The sequence below is a fragment of the Engystomops pustulosus genome, unplaced genomic scaffold, assembly GCF_040894005.1.
Source record: "Engystomops pustulosus unplaced genomic scaffold, aEngPut4.maternal MAT_SCAFFOLD_140, whole genome shotgun sequence".
Classification (NCBI taxonomy): domain Eukaryota; kingdom Metazoa; phylum Chordata; class Amphibia; order Anura; family Leptodactylidae; genus Engystomops; species Engystomops pustulosus.
This window is the reverse complement of record NW_027285020.1, coordinates 1-25,433: the sequence shown is the minus strand read 5'-3', so window position 1 is coordinate 25,433 and position 25,433 is coordinate 1. Positions and strand designations below refer to the sequence as shown.

The following is a 25,433-nucleotide window of genomic DNA, read 5'->3' as shown; positions in this document are numbered from 1 at the left end:
GATATGCTGCCCCCACACACAATGAATTATATGATATGCTGCCCCCCCACGATGAATTATATGATATGCTGCCCCCCCACAATGAATTATATGATATGCTGCCCCCACACACAATGAATTATATGATATGCTGCCCCCCCACAATGAATTATATGATATGCTGCCCCCACACACAATGAATTATATGATATGCTGCCCCCCCACAATGAATTATATGATATGCTGCCCCCCACACAATGAATTATATGATATGCTGCCCCCACACACAATGAATTATATGATATGCTGCCCCCCCACACAATGAATTATATGATATGCTGCCCCCACACAATGAATTATATGATATGCTGCCCCCACACAATGAATTATATGATATGCTGCCCCCCCCACACAATAAATTATATGATATGCTGCCCCCCCCCACAATGAATTATATGATATGCTGCCCCCCACACAATAAATTATATGATATGCTGCCCCCCCCACACAATGAATTATATGATATGCTGCCCCCACACACAATGAATTATATGATATGCTGCCCCCCCCCACAATGAATTATATGATATGCTGCCCCCACACACAATGAATTATATGATATGCTGCCCCCCCACGATGAATTATATGATATGCTGCCCCCCCACAATGAATTATATGATATGCTGCCCCCCACACAATGAATTATATATTATATGATATGCTGCCCCCCACACAATGAATTATATGATATGCTGCCCCCACACACAATGAATTATATGATATGCTGCCCCCCCCCACAATGAATTATATGATATGCTGCCCCCACACACAATGAATTATATGATATGCTGCCCCCCCACGATGAATTATATGATATGCTGCCCCCCCACAATGAATTATATGATATGCTGCCCCCCCCACAATGAATTATATGATATGCTGCCCCCCCCACACAATAAATTATATGATATGCTGCCCCCCCCACAATGAATTATATGATATGCTGCCCCCCCACGATGAATTATATGATATGCTGCCCCCCCACACAATGAATTATATGATATGCTGCCCCCCCCACAATGAATTATATGATATGCTGCCCCCCCCACACAATAAATTATATGATATGCTGCCCCCCCCACAATGAATTATATGATATGCTGCCCCCCCCACGATGAATTATATGATATGCTGCCCCCCCACACAATGAATTATATGATATGCTGCCCCCCCACACAATGAATTATATGATATGCTGCCCCCCCCCACAATGAATTATATGATATGCTGCCCCCCCCACAATGAATTATATGATATGCTGCCCCCCCCACACAATAAATTATATGATATGCTGCCCCCCCCACAATGAATTATATGATATGCTGCCCCCCCACGATGAATTATATGATATGCTGCCCCCCCACAATGAATTATATGATATGCTGCCCCCCACACAATGAATTATATGATATGCTGCCCCCCCCACAATGAATTATATGATATGCTGCCCCCCCACACAATAAATTATATGATATGCTGCCCCCCCACGATGAATTATATGATATGCTGCCCCCCCACACACAATGAATTATATGATATGCTGCCCCCCCCACACAATGAATTATATGATATGCTGCCCCCCCCACACAATAAATTATATGATATGCTGCCCCCCACACAATGAATTATATGATATGCTGCCCCCCCCCACAATGAATTATATGATATGCTGCCCCCCCACACAATGAATTATATGATATGCTGCCCCCACACAATGAATTATATGATATGCTGCCCCCACACAATGAATTATATGATATGCTGCCCCCCCACGATGAATTATATGATATGCTGCCCCCCACACAATGAATTATATGATATGCTGCCCCCCCACACAATAAATTATATGATATGCTGCCCCCCCCCCCACAATGAATTATATGATATGCTGCCCCCCACACAATGAATTATATGATATGCTGCCCCCACACAATGAATTATATGATATGCTGCCCCCCCACACAATGAATTATATGATATGCTGCCCCCCCCCCACAATAAATTATATGATATGCTGCCCCCCCCACAATGAATTATATGATATGCTGCCCCCCCCACACAATGAATTATATGATATGCTGCCCCCCCCACACAATAAATTATATGATATGCTGCCCCCCCACACAATGAATTATATGATATGCTGCCCCCCCACACAATAAATTATATGATATGCTGCCCCCCCCCACACAATGAATTATATGATATGCTGCCCCCCCACACACAATGAATTATATGATATGCTGCCCCCCCCCCACACAATGAATTATATGATATGCTGCCCCCACACAATGAATTATATGATATGCTGCCCCCCCACACACAATGAATTATATGATATGCTGCCCCCCCACACAATAAATTATATGATATGCTGCCCCCCCCACACAATAAATTATATGATATGCTGCCCCCCCCCACAATGAATTATATGATATGCTGCCCCCCCACACAATGAATTATATGATATGCTGCCCCCCCACACAATGAATTATATGATATGCTGCCCCCACACAATGAATTATATGATATGCTGCCCCCCCCACACAATGAATTATATGATATGCTGCCCCCCCCCCACACAATGAATTATATGATATGCTGCCCCCACACAATGAATTATATGATATGCTGCCCCCCCCACACAATGAATTATATGATATGCTGCCCCCCCCCCACACAATGAATTATATGATATGCTGCCCCCCCCCACACAATGAATTATATGATATGCTGCCCCCCCCATACAATGAATTATATGATATGCTGCCCCCCCCCACAATGAATTATATGATATGCTGCCCCCCCCCACACAATGAATTATATGATATGCTGCCCCCCACACAATGAATTATATGATATGCTGCCCCCCCCACACAATAAATTATATGATATGCTGCCCCCCCCACACAATGAATTATATATTATATGATATGCTGCCCCCCCCACACAATGAATTATATATTATATGATATGCTGCCCCCACACACAATGAATTATATGATATGCTGCCCCCCCCACACAATGAATTATATGATATGCTGCCCCCACACACAATGAATTATATGATATGCTGCCCCCCCACACAATGAATTATATGATATGCTGCCCCCCCACACAATGAATTATATGATATGCTGCCCCCCCACACAATGAATTATATGATATGCTGCCCCCCCACACAATGAATTATATGATATGCTGCCCCCCCACACAATGAATTATATGATATGCTGCCCCCCCACACAATGAATTATATGATATGCTGCCCCCCACACAATGAATTATATGATATGCTGCCCCCCACACAATGAATTATATGATATGCTGCCCCCCCACACAATGAATTATATGATATGCTGCCCCCCCACGATGAATTATATGATATGCTGCCCCCACACACAATGAATTATATATTATATGATATGCTGCCCCCACACACAATGAATTATATGATATGCTGCCCCCCACACAATGAATTATATGATATGCTGCCCCCCCACAATGAATTATATGATATGCTGCCCCCCCACAATGAATTATATGATATGCTGCCCCCCCACAATGAATTATATGATATGCTGCCCCCCACACAATGAATTATATGATATGCTGCCCCCCCACGATGAATTATATGATATGCTGCCCCCACACACAATGAATTATATATTATATGATATGCTGCCCCCACACACAATGAATTATATGATATGCTGCCCCCCCACACAATGAATTATATGATATGCTGCCCCCACACACAATGAATTATATGATATGCTGCCCCCCCCCACGATGAATTATATGATATGCTGCCCCCACACACAATGAATTATATGATATGCTGCCCCCCCACACAATGAATTATATGATATGCTGCCCCCCCCACACAATGAATTATATGATACGCTGCCCCCCCACACAATGAATTATATGATATGCTGCCCCCCACACAATGAATTATATGATATGCTGCCCCCCCACACAATGAATTATATGATATGCTGCCCCCCCCACACAATGAATTATATGATATGCTGCCCCCCACACAATGAATTATATGATATGCTGCCCCCCCACACAATGAATTATATGATATGCTGCCCCCCCACACGATGAATTATATGATATGCTGCCCCCACACACAATGAATTATATGATATGCTGCCCCCCACACAATGAATTATATGATATGCTGCCCCCCACACAATGAATTATATGATATGCTGCCCCCCACACAATGAATTATATGATATGCTGCCCCCCCACACAATGAATTATATGATATGCTGCCCCCCCACGATGAATTATATGATATGCTGCCCCCCCACACACAATGAATTATATGATATGCTGCCCCCCCACACAATGAATTATATGATATGCTGCCCCCACACAATGAATTATATGATATGCTGCCCCCCCACACAATGAATTATATGATATGCTGCCCCCCCCACACAATGAATTATATGATATGCTGCCCCCCCCACACAATAAATTATATGATATGCTGCCCCCCACACAATGAATTATATGATATGCTGCCCCCCACACAATGAATTATATATTATATGATATGCTGCCCCCCCACACAATGAATTATATATTATATGATATGCTGCCCCCCACACAATGAATTATATGATATGCTGCCCCCACACACAATGAATTATATATTATATGATATGCTGCCCCCCCACACAATGAATTATATATTATATGATATGCTGCCCCCCACACAATGAATTATATATTATATGATATGCTGCCCACCACAATAAATTATTTCATGTTCTTCCCTCCGACCACCAAATCCCAAATGAATGCTTTTATACAAGCCCCCACCATGTTTTTACTGCTGTTTGATTTAAAAAAAAAAAACTTCTGCTCACCTCTGGCTCCGCAGCTTCTATCTTCTTGCCGCGTCCGGGCAGGAAGGGGTGCGCGGCCGCGTGACGTCATCACGCGGCCGCGCAGCCTAGTTCCTGGAGCGATGTGCGCCGGGGTTGTATTCCGGCCACATCGCTCCAGTAATAGTGCTCGAGCGGCCGGAAACGGCCGCATCGACCACTATACAGGGACGGGCAGGAGCTTCCTGTCCGGACGGACGGAGGCCCCTGCCCGACTGCCGAATACAGGGTCGGGGCCCAGAATGAGACTGAACATTGGCGCTATTGGAGCGCCAGGCCGGGGGCCCCCAAACAACAAATCCGGATCCGGGGGCCCGGCGCTAGCGCTCCAATAGCGCCAATGATGATCCGGCTCTGCAGGAGGGGCTGATATGTGGAGAGCTGCTATCACACGGCTTGTCAGGAGGGGCTGATATGTGGAGAGCTGCTATCACACGGCTTGTCAGGAGGGGCTGATATGTGGAGAGCTGCTATCACACGGCTTGTCAGGAGGGGCTGATATGTGGAGAGCTGCTATCACACTGCTTGTCAGGAGGGGCTGATATGTGGAGAGCTGCTATCACACGGCTTGTCAGGAGGGGCTGATATGTGGAGAGCTGCTATCACACGGCTTGTCAGGAGGGGCTGATATGTGGAGAGCTGCTATCACACTGCTTGTCAGGAGAGGCTGATATGTGGAGAGCTGCTATCACACGGCTTGTCAGGAGAGGCTGATATGTGGAGAGCTGCTATCACACTGCTTGTCAGGAGGGGCTGATATGTGGAGAGCTGCTATCACACGGCTTGTCAGGAGATGCTGATATGTGGAGAGCTGCTATCACACGGCTTGTCAGGAGGGGCTGATATGTGGAGAGCTGCTATCACACTGCTTGTCAGGAAGGGCTGATATGTGGAGAGCTGCTATCACACGGCTTGTCAGGAGGGGCTGATATGTGGAGAGCTGCTATCACACTGCTTGTCAGGAGGGGCTGATATGTGGAGAGCTGCTATCACACTGCTTGTCAGGAGGGGCTGATATGTGGAGAGCTGCTATCACACGGCTTGTCAGGAAGGGCTGATATGTGGAGAGCTGCTATCACACGGCTTGTCAGGAGGGGCTGATATGTGGAGAGCTGCTATCACACTGCTTGTCAGGAGAGGCTGATATGTGGAGAGCTGCTATCACACGGCTTGTCAGGAGGGGCTGATATGTGGAGAGCTGCTATCACACGGCTTGTCAGGAGGGGCTGATATGTGGAGAGCTGCTATCACACGGCTTGTCAGGAGGGGCTGATATGTGGAGAGCCGCTATCACACTGCTTGTCAGGAGAGGCTGATATGTGGAGAGCTGCTATCACACTGCTTGTCAGGAAGGGCTGATATGTGGAGAGCTGCTATCACACGGCTTGTCAGGAGGGGCTGATATGTGGAGAGCTGCTATCACACGGCTTGTCAGGAGGGGCTGATATGTGGAGAGCTGCTATCACACTGCTTGTCAGGAGAGGCTGATATGTGGAGAGCTGCTATCACACGGCTTGTCAGGAGGGGCTGATATGTGGAGAGCTGCTATCACACGGCTTGTCAGGAGGGGCTGATATGTGGAGAGCTGCTATCACACTGCTTGTCAGGAGAGGCTGATATGTGGAGAGCCGCTATCACACTGCTTGTCAGGAGAGGCTGATATGTGGAGAGCTGCTATCACACTGCTTGTCAGGAGGGGCTGATATGTGGAGAGCTGCTATCACACGGCTTGTCAGGAGAGGCTGATATGTGGAGAGCTGCTATCACACTGCTTGTCAGGAGGGGCTGATATGTGGAGAGCTGCTATCACACTGCTTGTCAGGAGGGGCTGATATGTGGAGAGCTGCTATCACACTGCTTGTCAGGAGGGGCTGATATGTGGAGAGCTGCTATCACACTGCTTGTCAGGAAGGGCTGATATGTGGAGAGCTGCTATCACACGGCTTGTCAGGAGGGGCTGATATGTGGAGAGCTGCTATCACACTGCTTGTCAGGAGGGGCTGATATGTGGAGAGCTGCTATCACACTGCTTGTCAGGAGGGGCTGATATGTGGAGAGCTGCTATCACACGGCTTGTCAGGAGGGGCTGATATGTGGAGAGCTGCTATCACACTGCTTGTCAGGAGAGGCTGATATGTGGAGAGCTGCTATCACACTGCTTGTCAGGAGGGGCTGATATGTGGAGAGCTGCTATCACACGGCTTGTCAGGAGAGGCTGATATGTGGAGAGCTGCTATCACACGGCTTGTCAGGAGAGGCTGATATGTGGAGAGCTGCTATCACACGGCTTGTCAGGAGAGGCTGATATGTGGAGAGCTGCTATCACACGGCTTGTCAGGAGAGGCTGATATGTGGAGAGCTGCTATCACACTGCTTGTCAGGAGGGGCTGATATGTGGAGAGCTGCTATCACACGGCTTGTCAGATGGGGCTGATATGTGGAGAGCTGCTATCACACTGCTTGTCAGGAGAGGCTGATATGTGGAGAGCTGCTATCACACTGCTTGTCAGGAGGGGCTGATATGTGGAGAGCTGCTATCACACGGCTTGTCAGGAAGGGCTGATATGTGGAGAGCTGCTATCACACGGCTTGTCAGGAGAGGCTGATATGTGGAGAGCTGCTATCACACGGCTTGTCAGGAGAGGCTGATATGTGGAGAGCTGCTATCACACGGCTTGTCAGGAGAGGCTGATATGTGGAGAGCTGCTATCACACGGCTTGTCAGGAGAGGCTGATATGTGGAGAGCTGCTATCACACTGCTTGTCAGGAGGGGCTGATATGTGGAGAGCTGCTATCACACGGCTTGTCAGATGGGGCTGATATGTGGAGAGCTGCTATCACACTGCTTGTCAGGAGAGGCTGATATGTGGAGAGCTGCTATCACACTGCTTGTCAGGAGGGGCTGATATGTGGAGAGCTGCTATCACACGGCTTGTCAGGAAGGGCTGATATGTGGAGAGCTGCTATCACACGGCTTGTCAGGAAGGGCTGATATGTGGAGAGCTGCTATCACACTGCTTGTCAGGAGGGGCTGATATGTGGAGAGCTGCTATCACACTGCTTGTCAGGAGGGGCTGATATGTGGAGAGCTGCTATCACACGGCTTGTCAGGAAGGGCTGATATGTGGAGAGCTGCTATCACACGGCTTGTCAGGAGGGGCTGATATGTGGAGAGCTGCTATCACACTGCTTGTCAGGAGGGGCTGATATGTGGAGAGCTGCTATCACACGGCTTGTCAGGAGGGGCTGATATGTGGAGAGCTGCTATCACACGGCTTGTCAGGAGGGGCTGATATGTGGAGAGCTGCTATCACACTGCTTGTCAGGAGGGGCTGATATGTGGAGAGCTGCTATCACACGGCTTGTCAGGAGGGGCTGATATGTGGAGAGCTGCTATCACACGGCTTGTCAGATGGGGCTGATATGTGGAGAGCTGCTATCACACTGCTTGTCAGGAGGGGCTGATATGTGGAGAGCTGCTATCACACGGCTTGTCAGGAAGGGCTGATATGTGGAGAGCTGCTATCACACGGCTTGTCAGGAGGGGCTGATATGTGGAGAGCTGCTATCACACGGCTTGTCAGGAGAGGCTGATATGTGGAGAGCTGCTATCACACGGCTTGTCAGGAGAGGCTGATATGTGGAGAGCTGCTATCACACGGCTTGTCAGGAGGGGCTGATATGTGGAGAGCTGCTATCACACTGCTTGTCAGGAGGGGCTGATATGTGGAGAGCTGCTATCACACGGCTTGTCAGGAAGGGCTGATATGTGGAGAGCTGCTATCACACGGCTTGTCAGGAGAGGCTGATATGTGGAGAGCTGCTATCACACGGCTTGTCAGGAGGGGCTGATATGTGGAGAGCTGCTATCACACTGCTTGTCAGGAGAGGCTGATATGTGGAGAGCTGCTATCACACGGCTTGTCAGGAGAGGCTGATATGTGGAGAGCTGCTATCACACGGCTTGTCAGGAGATGCTGATATGTGGAGAGCTGCTATCACACGGCTTGTCAGGAGGGGCTGATATGTGGAGAGCTGCTATCACACGGCTTGTCAGGAAGGGCTGATATGTGGAGAGCTGCTATCACACTGCTTGTCAGGAGGGGCTGATATGTGGAGAGCTGCTATCACACGGCTTGTCAGGAGGGGCTGATATGTGGAGAGCTGCTATCACACGGCTTGTCAGGAGAGGCTGATATGTGGAGAGCTGCTATCACACTGCTTGTCAGGAGAGGCTGATATGTGGAGAGCTGCTATCACACGGCTTGTCAGGAGGGGCTGATATGTGGAGAGCTGCTATCACACGGCTTGTCAGGAGGGGCTGATATGTGGAGAGCCGCTATCACACGGCTTGTCAGGAGAGGCTGATATGTGGAGAGCCGCTATCACACTGCTTGTCAGGAGAGGCTGATATGTGGAGAGCCGCTATCACACTGCTTGTCAGGAGAGGCTGATATGTGGAGAGCTGCTATCACACTGCTTGTCAGGAGGGGCTGATATGTGGAGAGCTGCTATCACACGGCTTGTCAGGAGGGGCTGATATGTGGAGAGCTGCTATCACACGGCTTGTCAGGAGAGGCTGATATGTGGAGAGCTGCTATCACACTGCTTGTCAGGAGGGGCTGATATGTGGAGAGCTGCTATCACACGGCTTGTCAGGAGGGGCTGATATGTGGAGAGCTGCTATCACACGGCTTGTCAGGAGAGGCTGATATGTGGAGAGCTGCTATCACACGGCTTGTCAGGAAGGGCTGATATGTGGAGAGCTGCTATCACACGGCTTGTCAGGAGGGGCTGATATGTGGAGAGCTGCTATCACACGGCTTGTCAGGAGGGGCTGATATGTGGAGAGCTGCTATCACACGGCTTGTCAGGAGAGGCTGATATGTGGAGAGCTGCTATCACACGGCTTGTCAGGAGAGGCTGATATGTGGAGAGCTGCTATCACACGGCTTGTCAGGAGAGGCTGATATGTGGAGAGCTGCTATCACACGGCTTGTCAGGAGGGGCTGATATGTGGAGAGCTGCTATCACACTGCTTGTCAGGAGAGGCTGATATGTGGAGAGCTGCTATCACACTGCTTGTCAGGAGGGGCTGATATGTGGAGAGCTGCTATCACACGGCTTGTCAGGAGGGGCTGATATGTGGAGAGCTGCTATCACACGGCTTGTCAGGAGAGGCTGATATGTGGAGAGCCGCTATCACACGGCTTGTCAGGAGGGGCTGATATGTGGAGAGCTGCTATCACACGGCTTGTCAGGAGAGGCTGATATGTGGAGAGCTGCTATCACACTGCTTGTCAGGAGGGGCTGATATGTGGAGAGCTGCTATCACACGGCTTGTCAGGAGGGGCTGATATGTGGAGAGCTGCTATCACACTGCTTGTCAGGAGAGGCTGATATGTGGAGAGCTGCTATCACACGGCTTGTCAGGAGAGGCTGATATGTGGAGAGCTGCTATCACACGGCTTGTCAGGAGAGGCTGATATGTGGAGAGCTGCTATCACACGGCTTGTCAGGAGGGGCTGATATGTGGAGAGCTGCTATCACACGGCTTGTCAGGAGAGGCTGATATGTGGAGAGCTGCTATCACACGGCTTGTCAGGAGGGGCTGATATGTGGAGAGCTGCTATCACACTGCTTGTCAGGAGGGGCTGATATGTGGAGAGCTGCTATCACACTGCTTGTCAGGAAGGGCTGATATGTGGAGAGCTGCTATCACACGGCTTGTCAGGAGAGGCTGATATGTGGAGAGCTGCTATCACACGGCTTGTCAGGAGGGGCTGATATGTGGAGAGCTGCTATCACACTGCTTGTCAGGAGAGGCTGATATGTGGAGAGCTGCTATCACACGGCTTGTCAGGAGGGGCTGATATGTGGAGAGCTGCTATCACACTGCTTGTCAGGAGGGGCTGATATGTGGAGAGCCGCTATCACACTGCTTGTCAGGAGAGGCTGATATGTGGAGAGCTGCTATCACACTGCTTGTCAGGAGAGGCTGATATGTGGAGAGCTGCTATCACACGGCTTGTCAGGAGGGGCTGATATGTGGAGAGCTGCTATCACACGGCTTGTCAGGAGGGGCTGATATGTGGAGAGCCGCTATCACACTGCTTGTCAGGAGAGGCTGATATGTGGAGAGCTGCTATCACACTGCTTGTCAGGAGAGGCTGATATGTGGAGAGCTGCTATCACACGGCTTGTCAGGAGGGGCTGATATGTGGAGAGCTGCTATCACACGGCTTGTCAGGAGGGGCTGATATGTGGAGAGCTGCTATCACACTGCTTGTCAGGAGAGGCTGATATGTGGAGAGCTGCTATCACACGGCTTGTCAGGAGGGGCTGATATGTGGAGAGCTGCTATCACACGGCTTGTCAGGAGGGGCTGATATGTGGAGAGCTGCTATCACACTGCTTGTCAGGAGGGGCTGATATGTGGAGAGCTGCTATCACACTGCTTGTCAGGAGGGGCTGATATGTGGAGAGCTGCTATCACACGGCTTGTCAGGAGAGGCTGATATGTGGAGAGCTGCTATCACACGGCTTGTCAGGAGAGGCTGATATGTGGAGAGCTGCTATCACACTGCTTGTCAGGAGAGGCTGATATGTGGAGAGCTGCTATCACACTGCTTGTCAGGAGGGGCTGATATGTGGAGAGCTGCTATCACACGGCTTGTCAGGAGGGGCTGATATGTGGAGAGCTGCTATCACACGGCTTGTCAGGAGAGGCTGATATGTGGAGAGCTGCTATCACACTGCTTGTCAGGAGAGGCTGATATGTGGAGAGCTGCTATCACACGGCTTGTCAGGAGGGGCTGATATGTGGAGAGCTGCTATCACACGGCTTGTCAGGAGGGGCTGATATGTGGAGAGCTGCTATCACACTGCTTGTCAGGAGGGGCTGATATGTGGAGAGCTGCTATCACACTGCTTGTCAGGAGGGGCTGATATGTGGAGAGCTGCTATCACACTGCTTGTCAGGAGAGGCTGATATGTGGAGAGCTGCTATCACACGGCTTGTCAGGAGGGGCTGATATGTGGAGAGCTGCTATCACACTGCTTGTCAGGAGAGGCTGATATGTGGAGAGCTGCTATCACACGGCTTGTCAGGAGGGGCTGATATGTGGAGAGCTGCTATCACACTGCTTGTCAGGAGGGGCTGATATGTGGAGAGCTGCTATCACACGGCTTGTCAGGAAGGGCTGATATGTGGAGAGCTGCTATCACACTGCTTGTCAGGAGGGGCTGATATGTGGAGAGCTGCTATCACACTGCTTGTCAGGAGGGGCTGATATGTGGAGAGCTGCTATCACACGGCTTGTCAGGAGGGGCTGATATGTGGAGAGCTGCTATCACACGGCTTGTCAGGAGAGGCTGATATGTGGAGAGCTGCTATCACACGGCTTGTCAGGAGGGGCTGATATGTGGAGAGCTGCTATCACACTGCTTGTCAGGAGGGGCTGATATGTGGAGAGCTGCTATCACACGGCTTGTCAGGAGGGGCTGATATGTGGAGAGCTGCTATCACACGGCTTGTCAGGAGAGGCTGATATGTGGAGAGCTGCTATCACACGGCTTGTCAGGAGGGGCTGATATGTGGAGAGCTGCTATCACACGGCTTGTCAGGAGGGGCTGATATGTGGAGAGCTGCTATCACACTGCTTGTCAGGAGAGGCTGATATGTGGAGAGCTGCTATCACACTGCTTGTCAGGAGGGGCTGATATGTGGAGAGCTGCTATCACACGGCTTGTCAGGAGGGGCTGATATGTGGAGAGCTGCTATCACACGGCTTGTCAGGAGAGGCTGATATGTGGAGAGCTGCTATCACACGGCTTGTCAGGAGGGGCTGATATGTGGAGAGCTGCTATCACACGGCTTGTCAGGAGGGGCTGATATGTGGAGAGCTGCTATCACACTGCTTGTCAGGAGAGGCTGATATGTGGAGAGCTGCTATCACACTGCTTGTCAGGAGGGGCTGATATGTGGAGAGCTGCTATCACACGGCTTGTCAGGAGAGGCTGATATGTGGAGAGCTGCTATCACACTGCTTGTCAGGAGAGGCTGATATGTGGAGAGCTGCTATCACACGGCTTGTCAGGAGGGGCTGATATGTGGAGAGCTGCTATCACACTGCTTGTCAGGAGGGGCTGATATGTGGAGAGCTGCTATCACACGGCTTGTCAGGAGGGGCTGATATGTGGAGAGCTGCTATCACACTGCTTGTCAGGAGGGGCTGATATGTGGAGAGCTGCTATCACACTGCTCCACAGACAGTAAGGGGTTAACCAGGCTTGGGGGGCTGGGGGCGTGGCCTGTGTCCGGGGCAGAGGATGGAGTTGATCTCTGTCCAGGCTCCTGTACAGTTGCATGAAAAAGACGCAGCGAAGTGACAGGAGGCAGGGACACCACAGAAACTCAGACCAAAAGATCTGGGGCACCTAGTGAACCCCTGTACAGACCCCTCTTATATTACCATTCAGCCCCCATACACAGATGCCCCCTCCTCGGGTCTATTACATATAGATACAACCTGTATCCTGCGCCCAATGTGCCTGATACAAGCGGCTACTTCCCCATACCTCCCAACATTTGTGAAAAGGAAAGAGGGACAAAATGCCGCGGCGATCCCCCTAAGCCACACCCCCAATCACTCCCTGGCCACGCCCCAAATTTTAGCCATATTAAAATAATAAAAATCATCTCAATAAAAAAAAAAAAAATTATCCTCATTGGGATTTGAACCCAGAATCTGCAGTGTCCATGTACAATAATGTCACAGTGCCTCAACCCACTGAGCTATAACCTCTGTGATTAACAAGATGGAGAATTTTGGTAACTAAGAACTATGACTGTATACTGCCTAGGTATATATGGAGGGATCTTCTCAGATTATTGTAATTATTGCAACTATTATTATTATTATTATTGAGACTATTATTATTATTATGGAGACTATTATTATTATTATTGAGATGATTATTATTATTTTTACTATTATTAATAATCATCTCCATAATAATAAAAATAATAACATTTATAATAATAATAAGTCTCAATAATTACAATAATAATCTCTGAGAAGATCCCTCTCTATATATCAGTGCATTAGTTTGTGTCACAGTGTAAATGGCTGATAACACTTCTTAGTTACCAGAAATCCCCAGCTCTGTATCCCTGGGCTTATAGCTCAGTTAGTCCTGTCTATGGTGCACAAGGTCCCAGGTTCGAATCTCAGCCTGGGCCAAAACTTTATGTAATTTAATTATATAAAGAGCTTGTGTCTGGGGAAGCCCTGGAGACCATAAATGGACAGATGGTGATCTGACCTGATGACGTGGTCCCTGCTCTCCGCTAAGCCGACACTTCTCTGAAAAGGATTCCCTGCCCGATGTCTGCTCTGGGGAACCCTAGGAGATGCAGTGACCATATATGGACAGATGGTGATCTGAAGCTGATGACGTGGTCCCTGCTCTCCGCTAAGCCGACACTTCTCTGAAAAGGATTCCCTGCCCAATGTCTGCTCTGGGGAAGCCTAGGAGATGCAGTGACCATATATGGACAGATGCTGATCTGACCTGATGACGTGGTCCCTGCTCTCCACTAAGCCGACACTTCTCTGAAAAGGATTCCCTGCCCGATGTCTGCTCTGGGGAACCCTAGGAGATGCAGTGACCATATATGGACAGATGCTGATCTGACCCGATGACGTGGTCCCTGCTCTCCGCTAAGCCGACACTTCTCTGAAAAGGATTCCCTCCCGATGTCTGCTCTGGGGAACCCTAGGAGATGCAGTGACCATATATGGACAGATGGTGATCTGACCTGATGACGTGGTTCCTGCTCTCCGCTAACCCGACACTTCTCTGAAAAGGATTCCCTGCCCGATGTCTGCTCTGGGGAACCCTAGGAGATGCAGTGACCATATATGGACAGATGGTGATCTGACCTGATGACGTGGTCCCTGCTCTCTCCGCTAAGCCGACACTTCTCTGAAAAGGATTCCCTGCCCGATGTCTGCTCTGGGGAACCCAAGGAGATGCAGTGACCATATATGGACAGATGCTGATCTGACCTGATGACGTGGTCCCTGCTCTCCACTAAGCCGACACTTCTCTGAAAAGGATTCCCTGCCCGATGTCTGCTCTGGGGAACCCTAGGAGATGCAGTGACCATATATGGACAGATACTGATCTGACCTGATGACGTGGTCCCTGCTCTCCGCTAAGCCGACACTTCTCTGAAAAGGATTCCCTGCCCAATGTCTGCTCTGGGGAAGCCTAGGAGATGCAGTGACCATATATGGACAGATGCTGATCTGACCTGATGACGTGGTCCCTGCTCTCCACTAAGCCGACACTTCTCTGAAAAGGATTCCCTGCCCGATGTCTGCTCTGGGGAACCCTAGGAGATGCAGTGACCATATATGGACAGATGGTGATCTGACCTGATGACGTGGTCCCTGCTCTCCGCTAAGCCGACACTTCTCTGAAAAGGATTCCCTGCCCAATGTCTGCTCTGGGGAAGCCTAGGAGATGCAGTGACCATATATGGACAGATGCTGATCTGAAGCTGATGACGTGGTCCCTGCTCTCTCCGCTAAGCCGACACTTCTCTGAAAAGGATTCCCTGCCCGATGTCTGCTCTGGGGAACCCTAGGAGATGCAGTGACCATATATGGACAGATGGTGATCTGGGGAACCCTAGGAGATGTAGTGACCATATATGGACAGATGCTGATCTGACCTGATGACGTGGTCCCTGCTCTCCACTAAGCCGACACTTCTCTGAAAAGGATTCCCTGCCCGATGTCTGCTCTGGGGAACCCTAGGAGATGCAGTGACCATATATGGACAGATGGTGATCTGACCTGATGACGTGGTCCCTGCTCTCCGCTAAGCCGACACTTCTCTGAAAAGGATTCCCTGCCCAATGTCTGCTCTGGGGAAGCCTAGGAGATGCAGTGACCATATATGGACAGATGCTGATCTGAAGCTGATGACGTGGTCCCTGCTCTCTCCGCTAAGCCGACACTTCTCTGAAAAGGATTCCCTGCCCGATGTCTGCTCTGGGGAACCCTAGGAGATGCAGTGACCATATATGGACAGATGGTGATCTGAAGCTGATGACGTGGTCCCTGCTCTCCGCTAAGCCGACACTTCTCTGAAAAGGATTCCCTGCCCAATGTCTGCTCTGGGGAAGCCTAGGAGATGCAGTGACCATATATGGACAGATGCTGATCTGACCTGATGACGTGGTCCCTGCTCTCCACTAAGCCGACACTTCTCTGAAAAGGATTCCCTGCCCGATGTCTGCTCTGGGGAACCCTAGGAGATGCAGTGACCATATATGGACAGATGCTGATCTGACCCGATGACGTGGTCCCTGCTCTCCGCTAAGCCGACACTTCTCTGAAAAGGATTCCCTCCCGATGTCTGCTCTGGGGAACCCTAGGAGATGCAGTGACCATATATGGACAGATGGTGATCTGACCTGATGACGTGGTTCCTGCTCTCCGCTAACCCGACACTTCTCTGAAAAGGATTCCCTGCCCGATGTCTGCTCTGGGGAACCCTAGGAGATGCAGTGACCATATATGGACAGATGGTGATCTGACCTGATGACGTGGTCCCTGCTCTCTCCGCTAAGCCGACACTTCTCTGAAAAGGATTCCCTGCCCGATGTCTGCTCTGGGGAACCCAAGGAGATGCAGTGACCATATATGGACAGATGCTGATCTGACCTGATGACGTGGTCCCTGCTCTCCACTAAGCCGACACTTCTCTGAAAAGGATTCCCTGCCCGATGTCTGCTCTGGGGAACCCTAGGAGATGCAGTGACCATATATGGACAGATACTGATCTGACCTGATGACGTGGTCCCTGCTCTCCGCTAAGCCGACACTTCTCTGAAAAGGATTCCCTGCCCAATGTCTGCTCTGGGGAAGCCTAGGAGATGCAGTGACCATATATGGACAGATGCTGATCTGACCTGATGACGTGGTCCCTGCTCTCCACTAAGCCGACACTTCTCTGAAAAGGATTCCCTGCCCGATGTCTGCTCTGGGGAACCCAAGGAGATGCAGTGACCATATATGGACAGATGCTGATCTGACCTGATGACGTGGTCCCTGCTCTCCACTAAGCCGACACTTCTCTGAAAAGGATTCCCTGCCCGATGTCTGCTCTGGGGAACCCTAGGAGATGCAGTGACCATATATGGACAGATACTGATCTGACCTGATGACGTGGTCCCTGCTCTCCGCTAAGCCGACACTTCTCTGAAAAGGATTCCCTGCCCAATGTCTGCTCTGGGGAAGCCTAGGAGATGCAGTGACCATATATGGACAGATGGTGATCTGACCTGATGACGTGGTCCCTGCTCTCCACTAAGCCGACACTTCTCTGAAAAGGATTCCCTGCCCGATGTCTGCTCTGGGGAACCCTAGGAGATGCAGTGACCATATATGGACAGATACTGATCTGACCTGATGACGTGGTCCCTGCTCTCCACTAAGCCGACACTTCTCTGAAAAGGATTCCCTGCCCGATGTCTGCTCTGGGGAACCCTAGGAGATGCAGTGACCATATATGGACAGATGGTGATCTGACCTGATGACGTGGTCCCTGCTCTCCGCTAAGCCGACACTTCTCTGAAAAGGATTCCCTGCCCAATGTCTGCTCTGGGGAAGCCTAGGAGATGCAGTGACCATATATGGACAGATGCTGATCTGACCTGATGACGTGGTCCCTGCTCTCCGCTAAGCCGACACTTCTCTGAAAAGGATTCCCTCCCGATGTCTGCTCTGGGGAACCCTAGGAGATGCAGTGACCATATATGGACAGATGGTGATCAGACCTGATGACGTGGTCCCTGCTCTCCGCTAAGCCGACACTTCTCTGAAAAGGATTCCCTGCCCAATGTCTGCTCTGGGGAAGCCTAGGAGATGCAGTGACCATATATGGACAGATGCTGATCTGACCTGATGACGTGGTCCCTGCTCTCCACTAAGCCGACACTTCTCTGAAAAGGATTCCCTGCCCGATGTCTGCTCTGGGGAACCCTAGGAGATGCAGTGACCATATATGGACAGATGGTGATCTGACCTGATGACGTGGTCCCTGCTCTCCGCTAAGCCGACACTTCTCTGAAAAGGATTCCCTGCCCAATGTCTGCTCTGGGGAAGCCTAGGAGATGCAGTGACCATATATGGACAGATGCTGATCTGACCTGATGACGTGGTCCCTGCTCTCCGCTAAGCCGACACTTCTCTGAAAAGGATTCCCTCCCGATGTCTGCTCTGGGGAACCCTAGGAGATGCAGTGACCATATATGGACAGATGGTGATCAGACCTGATGACGTGGTCCCTGCTCTCCGCTTAGCCGACACTTCTCTGAAAAGGATTCCCTGCCCAATGTCTGCTCTGGGGAAGCCTAGGAGATGCAGTGACCATATATGGACAGATGCTGATCTGACCTGATGACGTGGTCCCTGCTCTCCACTAAGCCGACACTTCTCTGAAAAGGATTCCCTGCCCGATGTCTGCTCTGGGGAACCCTAGGAGATGCAGTGACCATATATGGACAGATACTGATCTGACCTGATGACGTGGTCCCTGCTCTCCGCTAAGCCGACACTTCTCTGAAAAGGATTCCCTGCCCAATGTCTGCTCTGGGGAAGCCTAGGAGATGCAGTGACCATATATGGACAGATGCTGATCTGACCTGATGACGTGGTCCCTGCTCTCCACTAAGCCGACACTTCTCTGAAAAGGATTCCCTGCCCGATGTCTGCTCTGGGGAACCCTAGGAGATGCAGTGACCATATATGGACAGATACTGATCTGACCTGATGACGTGGTCCCTGCTCTCCGCTAAGCCGACACTTCTCTGAAAAGGATTCCCTGCCCAATGTCTGCTCTGGGGAAGCCTAGGAGATGCAGTGACCATATATGGACAGATGCTGATCTGACCTGATGACGTGGTCCCTGCTCTCCACTAAGCCGACACTTCTCTGAAAAGGATTCCCTGCCCGATGTCTGCTCTGGGGAACCCTAGGAGATGCAGTGACCATATATGGACAGATGGTGATCTGACCTGATGACGTGGTCCCTGCTCTCCGCTAAGCCGACACTTCTCTGAAAAGGATTCCCTCCCGATGTCTGCTCTGGGGAACCCTAGGAGATGCAGTGACCATATATGGACAGATGCTGATCTGACTTGATGACGTGGTCCCTGCTCTCTCCGCTAAGCCCGACACTTCTCTAAAAAGGATTCCCTCCCGATGTCTGCTCTGGGGAACCCTAGGAGATGCAGTGACCATATATGGACAGATGGTGATCTGAAGCTGATGACGTGGTCCCTGCTCTCCGCTAACCCGACACTTCTCTGAAAAGGATTCCCTCCCGATGTCTGCTCTGGGGAACCCTAGGAGATGCAGTGACCATATATGGACAGATACTGATCTGAGCTGATGACGTGGTCCCTGCTCTCCGCTAAGCCGACACTTCTCTGAAAAGGATTCCCTGCCCGATGTCTGCTCTGGGGAAGCCTAGGAGATGCAGTGACCATATATGGACAGATGCTGATCTGAGCTGATGACGTGGTCCCTGCTCTCCACTAAGCCGACACTTCTCTGAAAAGGATTCCCTGCCCGATGTCTGCTCTGGGGAAGCCTAGGAGATGCAGTGACCATATATGGACAGATGCTGATCTGACCTGATGACGTGGTCCCTGCTCTCCGCTAAGCCGACACTTCTCTGAAAAGGATTCCCTGCCCGATGTCTGCTCTGGGGAACCCTAGGAGATGCAGTGACCATATATGGACAGATGCTGATCTGACCTGATGACGTGGTCCCTGCTCTCTCAGCTAAGCCGACACTTCTCTGAAAAGGATTCCCTGCCCAATGTCTGCTCTGGGGAAGCCTAGGAGATGCAGTGACCATATATGGACAGATGGTGATCTGACCTAATGACGTGGTCCCTGCTCTCCACTAAGCCGACACTTCTCTGAAAAGGATTCCCTGCCCGATGTCTGCTCTGGGGAACCCTAGGAGATGCAGTGACCATATATGGACAGATACTGATCTGACCTGATGACGTGGTCCCTGCTCTCCACTAAGCCGACACTTCTCTGAAAAGGATTCCCTGCCCGATGTCTGCTCTGGGGAACCCTAGGAGATGCAGTGACCATATATGGACAGATGGTGATCTGACCTGATGACGTGGTCCCTGCTCTCCGCTAAGCCGACACTTCTCTGAAAAGGATTCCCTGCCCAATGTCTGCTCTGGGGAAGCCTAGGAGATGCAGTGACCATATATGGACAGATGCTGATCTGACCTGATGACGTGGTCCCTGCTCTCCGCTAAGCCGACACTTCTCTGAAAAGGATTCCCTCCCGATGTCTGCTCTGGGGAACCCTAGGAGATGCAGTGACCATATATGGACAGATGGTGATCAGACCTGATGACGTGGTCCCTGCTCTCCGCTAAGCCGACACTTCTCTGAAAAGGATTCCCTGCCCAATGTCTGCTCTGGGGAAGCCTAGGAGATGCAGTGACCATATATGGACAGATGCTGATCTGACCTGATGACGTGGTCCCTGCTCTCCACTAAGCCGACACTTCTCTGAAAAGGATTCCCTGCCCGATGTCTGCTCTGGGGAACCCTAGGAGATGCAGTGACCATATATGGACAGATGGTGATCTGACCTGATGACGTGGTCCCTGCTCTCCGCTAAGCCGACACTTCTCTGAAAAGGATTCCCTGCCCAATGTCTGCTCTGGGGAAGCCTAGGAGATGCAGTGACCATATATGGACAGATGCTGATCTGACCTGATGACGTGGTCCCTGCTCTCCGCTAAGCCGACACTTCTCTGAAAAGGATTCCCTCCCGATGTCTGCTCTGGGGAACCCTAGGAGATGCAGTGACCATATATGGACAGATGGTGATCAGACCTGATGACGTGGTCCCTGCTCTCCGCTTAGCCGACACTTCTCTGAAAAGGATTCCCTGCCCAATGTCTGCTCTGGGGAAGCCTAGGAGATGCAGTGACCATATATGGACAGATGCTGATCTGACCTGATGACGTGGTCCCTGCTCTCCACTAAGCCGACACTTCTCTGAAAAGGATTCCCTGCCCGATGTCTGCTCTGGGGAACCCTAGGAGATGCAGTGACCATATATGGACAGATACTGATCTGACCTGATGACGTGGTCCCTGCTCTCCGCTAAGCCGACACTTCTCTGAAAAGGATTCCCTGCCCAATGTCTGCTCTGGGGAAGCCTAGGAGATGCAGTGACCATATATGGACAGATGCTGATCTGACCTGATGACGTGGTCCCTGCTCTCCACTAAGCCGACACTTCTCTGAAAAGGATTCCCTGCCCGATGTCTGCTCTGGGGAACCCTAGGAGATGCAGTGACCATATATGGACAGATACTGATCTGACCTGATGACGTGGTCCCTGCTCTCCGCTAAGCCGACACTTCTCTGAAAAGGATTCCCTGCCCGATGTCTGCTCTGGGGAAGCCTAGGAGATGCAGTGACCATATATGGACAGATGCTGATCTGACCTGATGACGTGGTCCCTGCTCTCCACTAAGCCGACACTTCTCTGAAAAGGATTCCCTGCCCGATGTCTGCTCTGGGGAACCCTAGGAGATGCAGTGACCATATATGGACAGATGGTGATCTGACCTGATGACGTGGTCCCTGCTCTCCGCTAAGCCGACACTTCTCTGAAAAGGATTCCCTCCCGATGTCTGCTCTGGGGAACCCTAGGAGATGCAGTGACCATATATGGACAGATGCTGATCTGACTTGATGACGTGGTCCCTGCTCTCTCCGCTAAGCCCGACACTTCTCTAAAAAGGATTCCCTCCCGATGTCTGCTCTGGGGAACCCTAGGAGATGCAGTGACCATATATGGACAGATGGTGATCTGAAGCTGATGACGTGGTCCCTGCTCTCCGCTAACCCGACACTTCTCTGAAAAGGATTCCCTGCCCGATGTCTGCTCTGGGGAACCCTAGGAGATGCAGTGACCATATATGGACAGATGCTGATCTGAAGCTGATGACGTGGTCCCTGCTCTCCGCTAACCCGACACTTCTCTGAAAAGGATTCCCTCCCGATGTCTGCTCTGGGGAACCCTAGGAGATGCAGTGACCATATATGGACAGATACTGATCTGAGCTGATGACGTGGTCCCTGCTCTCCGCTAAGCCGACACTTCTCTGAAAAGGATTCCCTGCCCGATGTCTGCTCTGGGGAAGCCTAGGAGATGCAGTGACCATATATGGACAGATGCTGATCTGACCTGATGACGTGGTCCCTGCTCTCCACTAAGCCGACACTTCTCTGAAAAGGATTCCCTGCCCGATGTCTGCTCTGGGGAACCCTAGGAGATGCAGTGACCATATATGGACAGATGCTGATCTGACTTGATGACGTGGTCCCTGCTCTCCACTAAGCCGACACTTCTCTGAAAAGGATTCCCTCCCGATGTCTGCTCTGGGGAACCCTAGGAGATGCAGTGACCATATATGGACAGATGGTGATCTGAAGCTGATGACGTGGTCCCTGCCCTCCACTAAGCCGATACTTCTCTGAAAAGGATTCCCTCCTGATGTCTGCTCTGGGGAACCCTAGGAGATGCAGTGACCATATATGGACAGATGGTGATCTGACCTGATGACGTGGTCCCTGCTCTCCGCTAACCCGACACTTCTCTGAAAAGGATTCCCTCCCGATGTCTGTAGAAGCCATTCTGTACTGTGAGTTCAGACTTTCAAAGTATTTACTATGCGGACACAGCGCCGGGACATGCGGGACCTGGGGGGAAAATCCGTGACATAGCTGCCCGTGACGCGGGGCAGAGGTACGAAAAACGGGAAAGTCCCGTCAAAATCGGGACGGTTGGGAGCTATGACTTCCCTGCAGTGATGCTATGACGGGGGCGGCCGCTCTTCCTCTCCCGGCCTTCCTGCGGCAGCTCCAGCGTCTTCTGTGCAGGAGCGCAGGTGTGTGATGTGTGTCCTGCATTCCATACTGAGCGACGCATGAGTAACATCCCCCACTGGGGCCTTTTCTCGGGGCCTGGAGGTAGCCGGGGCCCGGAATACCGGAGTGGCACTTGTGGGTTTCCCGAATATTTCCGTTTTGCGCCGAATTTCCCCAGGATTTTGGTGCACGTGAACGGATTGTGGTGCATTGGCGCCGGCTTGCATGCGATGGAAATTGGGGGCGTGGCAGTCGGAAAACCCGACGGATTCGGAAAAACGCGGAATTTAAAAAAAAAAAAAAGTGGTCGCTTGACACGCGCTTACCTGCACCCAGGATAGGAAGGTGAACTCCGGCGGACTTCAGCGCAGCAGCGACATCGGGCGCACACGACCTTAGTGAATCCCGGCAGAACCTGAATCCTTGACGGAGAAAGCGCCGCTGGATCGCAACTGGACCGGGGAAGTAAATCTGCCCCAATGTCTCTCTAGATCTCTTGTTCTGCTCTCCAGGGAGACCTGGGGCCGAAGAACTGACCTCGCCCCTCCCTGCCCAGGGGGTTCTGTTATCCTGGTCAGGTGGTGGATAACTCTCCAATCACACTCCAGTGCACATGGTGCAATACAATTGGTTAGAATTCACATACCATTAACCATTGCCTGTTCAGGCAGGATCTACAGCTGCGAATACCTAGTGCTCAGGTTCTGGAACCTTCCTGGAGGGTTCGCAACTCCCTCTGTCAGCTCCTAACCTGGAGAGGGAGGGTTTGCAACTACTCACTTGCCCATGTATTGGCAGGGGTGTTGCACAGCTGCGCCCCCAGACAGCGCGGGGGGGGGGGGGGGCGACCTCTGTGCCCTTGGACAGCGGGGGGGGGGGGGGAGACCTCTGCGCCCCTGGACAGCGGGGGGGGGGGGGGGCGGGACCTCTGCACCCACGGACATCGGGGGGGGGGGGGGGGCTGACACACCTCTGCGCTGGTCACCTGAACCTGCGGCCACGGTGACCTCTATGACTTTTGTGACTTTTTGCTTTTTCAGCTGACAAAACCCCCAACAAGCGCCTGAAGAAGTGCTGCATCGATGGAGGGGCGGCCTTCAGGGAGGACGGTGAGTGTGAAGCAGGAGTGGAGCGGGTGAAGAAGCAGCGAGCCAAGCAATGTGTCGACGCCTTCAGGACCTGCTGCGAAATGGCAAAGAACCTCACGGCTCAGCTAACCGAGAAGCACCTGGACATGGGCCGAATGTGTGAGTATGAGGGCGAAGCTGCACTACTGCATTATTACACGGCACGGACCTGGGGGGCTGCACTACTGCATTATCACACGGCACGGACCTGGGGGGCTGCACTACTACATGATCACACTGCACAGACCTGGGGGCTGCACTACTGCATTATCACACGGCACAGACCTGGGGGGCTGCACTACTACATGATCACACTGCACGGCACAGACCTGGGGGCTGCACTACTGCATGATCACACTGCACGGCACAGACCTGGGGGCTGCACTACTGCATGATCACACTGCACGGCACAGACCTGGGGGCTGCACTACTACATGATCACACTGCACAGACCTGGGGGCTGCACTACTACATGATCACACTGCACGGACCTGGGGGGCTGCACTACTACATGATCACACGGCACAGACCTGGGGGGCTGCACTACTACATGATCACACTGCACGGCACAGACCTGGGGGCTGCACTACTACATGATCACACTGCACGGCACAGACCTGGGGGCTGCACTACTACATGATCACACTGCACAGACCTGGGGGCTGCACTACTACATGATCACACTGCACGGACCTGGGGGGCTGCACTACTACATGATCACACTGCACGGCACAGACCTGGGGGCTGCACTACTGCATGATCACACTGCATGGCACAGACCTGGGGGCTGCACTACTACATGATCACACTGCACGGCACAGACCTGGGGGCTGCACTACTGCATGATCACACTGCACAGACCTGGGGGCTGCACTACTACATGATCACACTGCACGGACCTGGGGGGCTGCACTACTACATGATCACACGGCACAGACCTGGGGGGCTGCACTACTGCATGATCACACTGCACGGCACAGACCTGGGGGCTGCACTACTGCATGATCACACTGCATGGCACAGACCTGGGGGCTGCACTACTACATGATCACACTGCACAGACCTGGGGGCTGCACTACTACATGATCACACTGCACAGACCTGGGGGGCTGCACTACTACATGATCACACTGCACAGACCTGGGGGCTGCACTACTACATGATCACACTGCACGGCACAGACATGGGGGCTGCACTACTGCATGATCACACTGCACGGCACAGACCTGGGGGCTGTACTACTACATGATCACACTGCACAGACCTGGGGGGCTGCACTACTACATGATCACACTGCACAGACCTGGGGGCTGCACTACTACATGATCACACTGCACGGCACAGACCTGGG

The 25,433-nt window shown here is 51.6% G+C and overlaps 1 protein-coding gene across 1 annotated transcript in view; it reads left to right on the top strand.

Moving 5' to 3' along the window:
* Window positions 1-24,202, top strand: part of LOC140108505 (complement C5-like) — a gene marked incomplete at its 3' end in the record, with an annotated part of 131,552 nt that extends 107,350 nt beyond the window's left edge. Inside the window, exon 17 of the mRNA XM_072131768.1 lies at window positions 23,996-24,202. Within this exon, the coding sequence (XP_071987869.1) occupies window positions 23,996-24,202 (207 nt within the window). The remainder of the gene's footprint in view (window positions 1-23,995) is intronic.
* Between the last annotated feature and the right edge of the window lie 1,231 nt (window positions 24,203-25,433).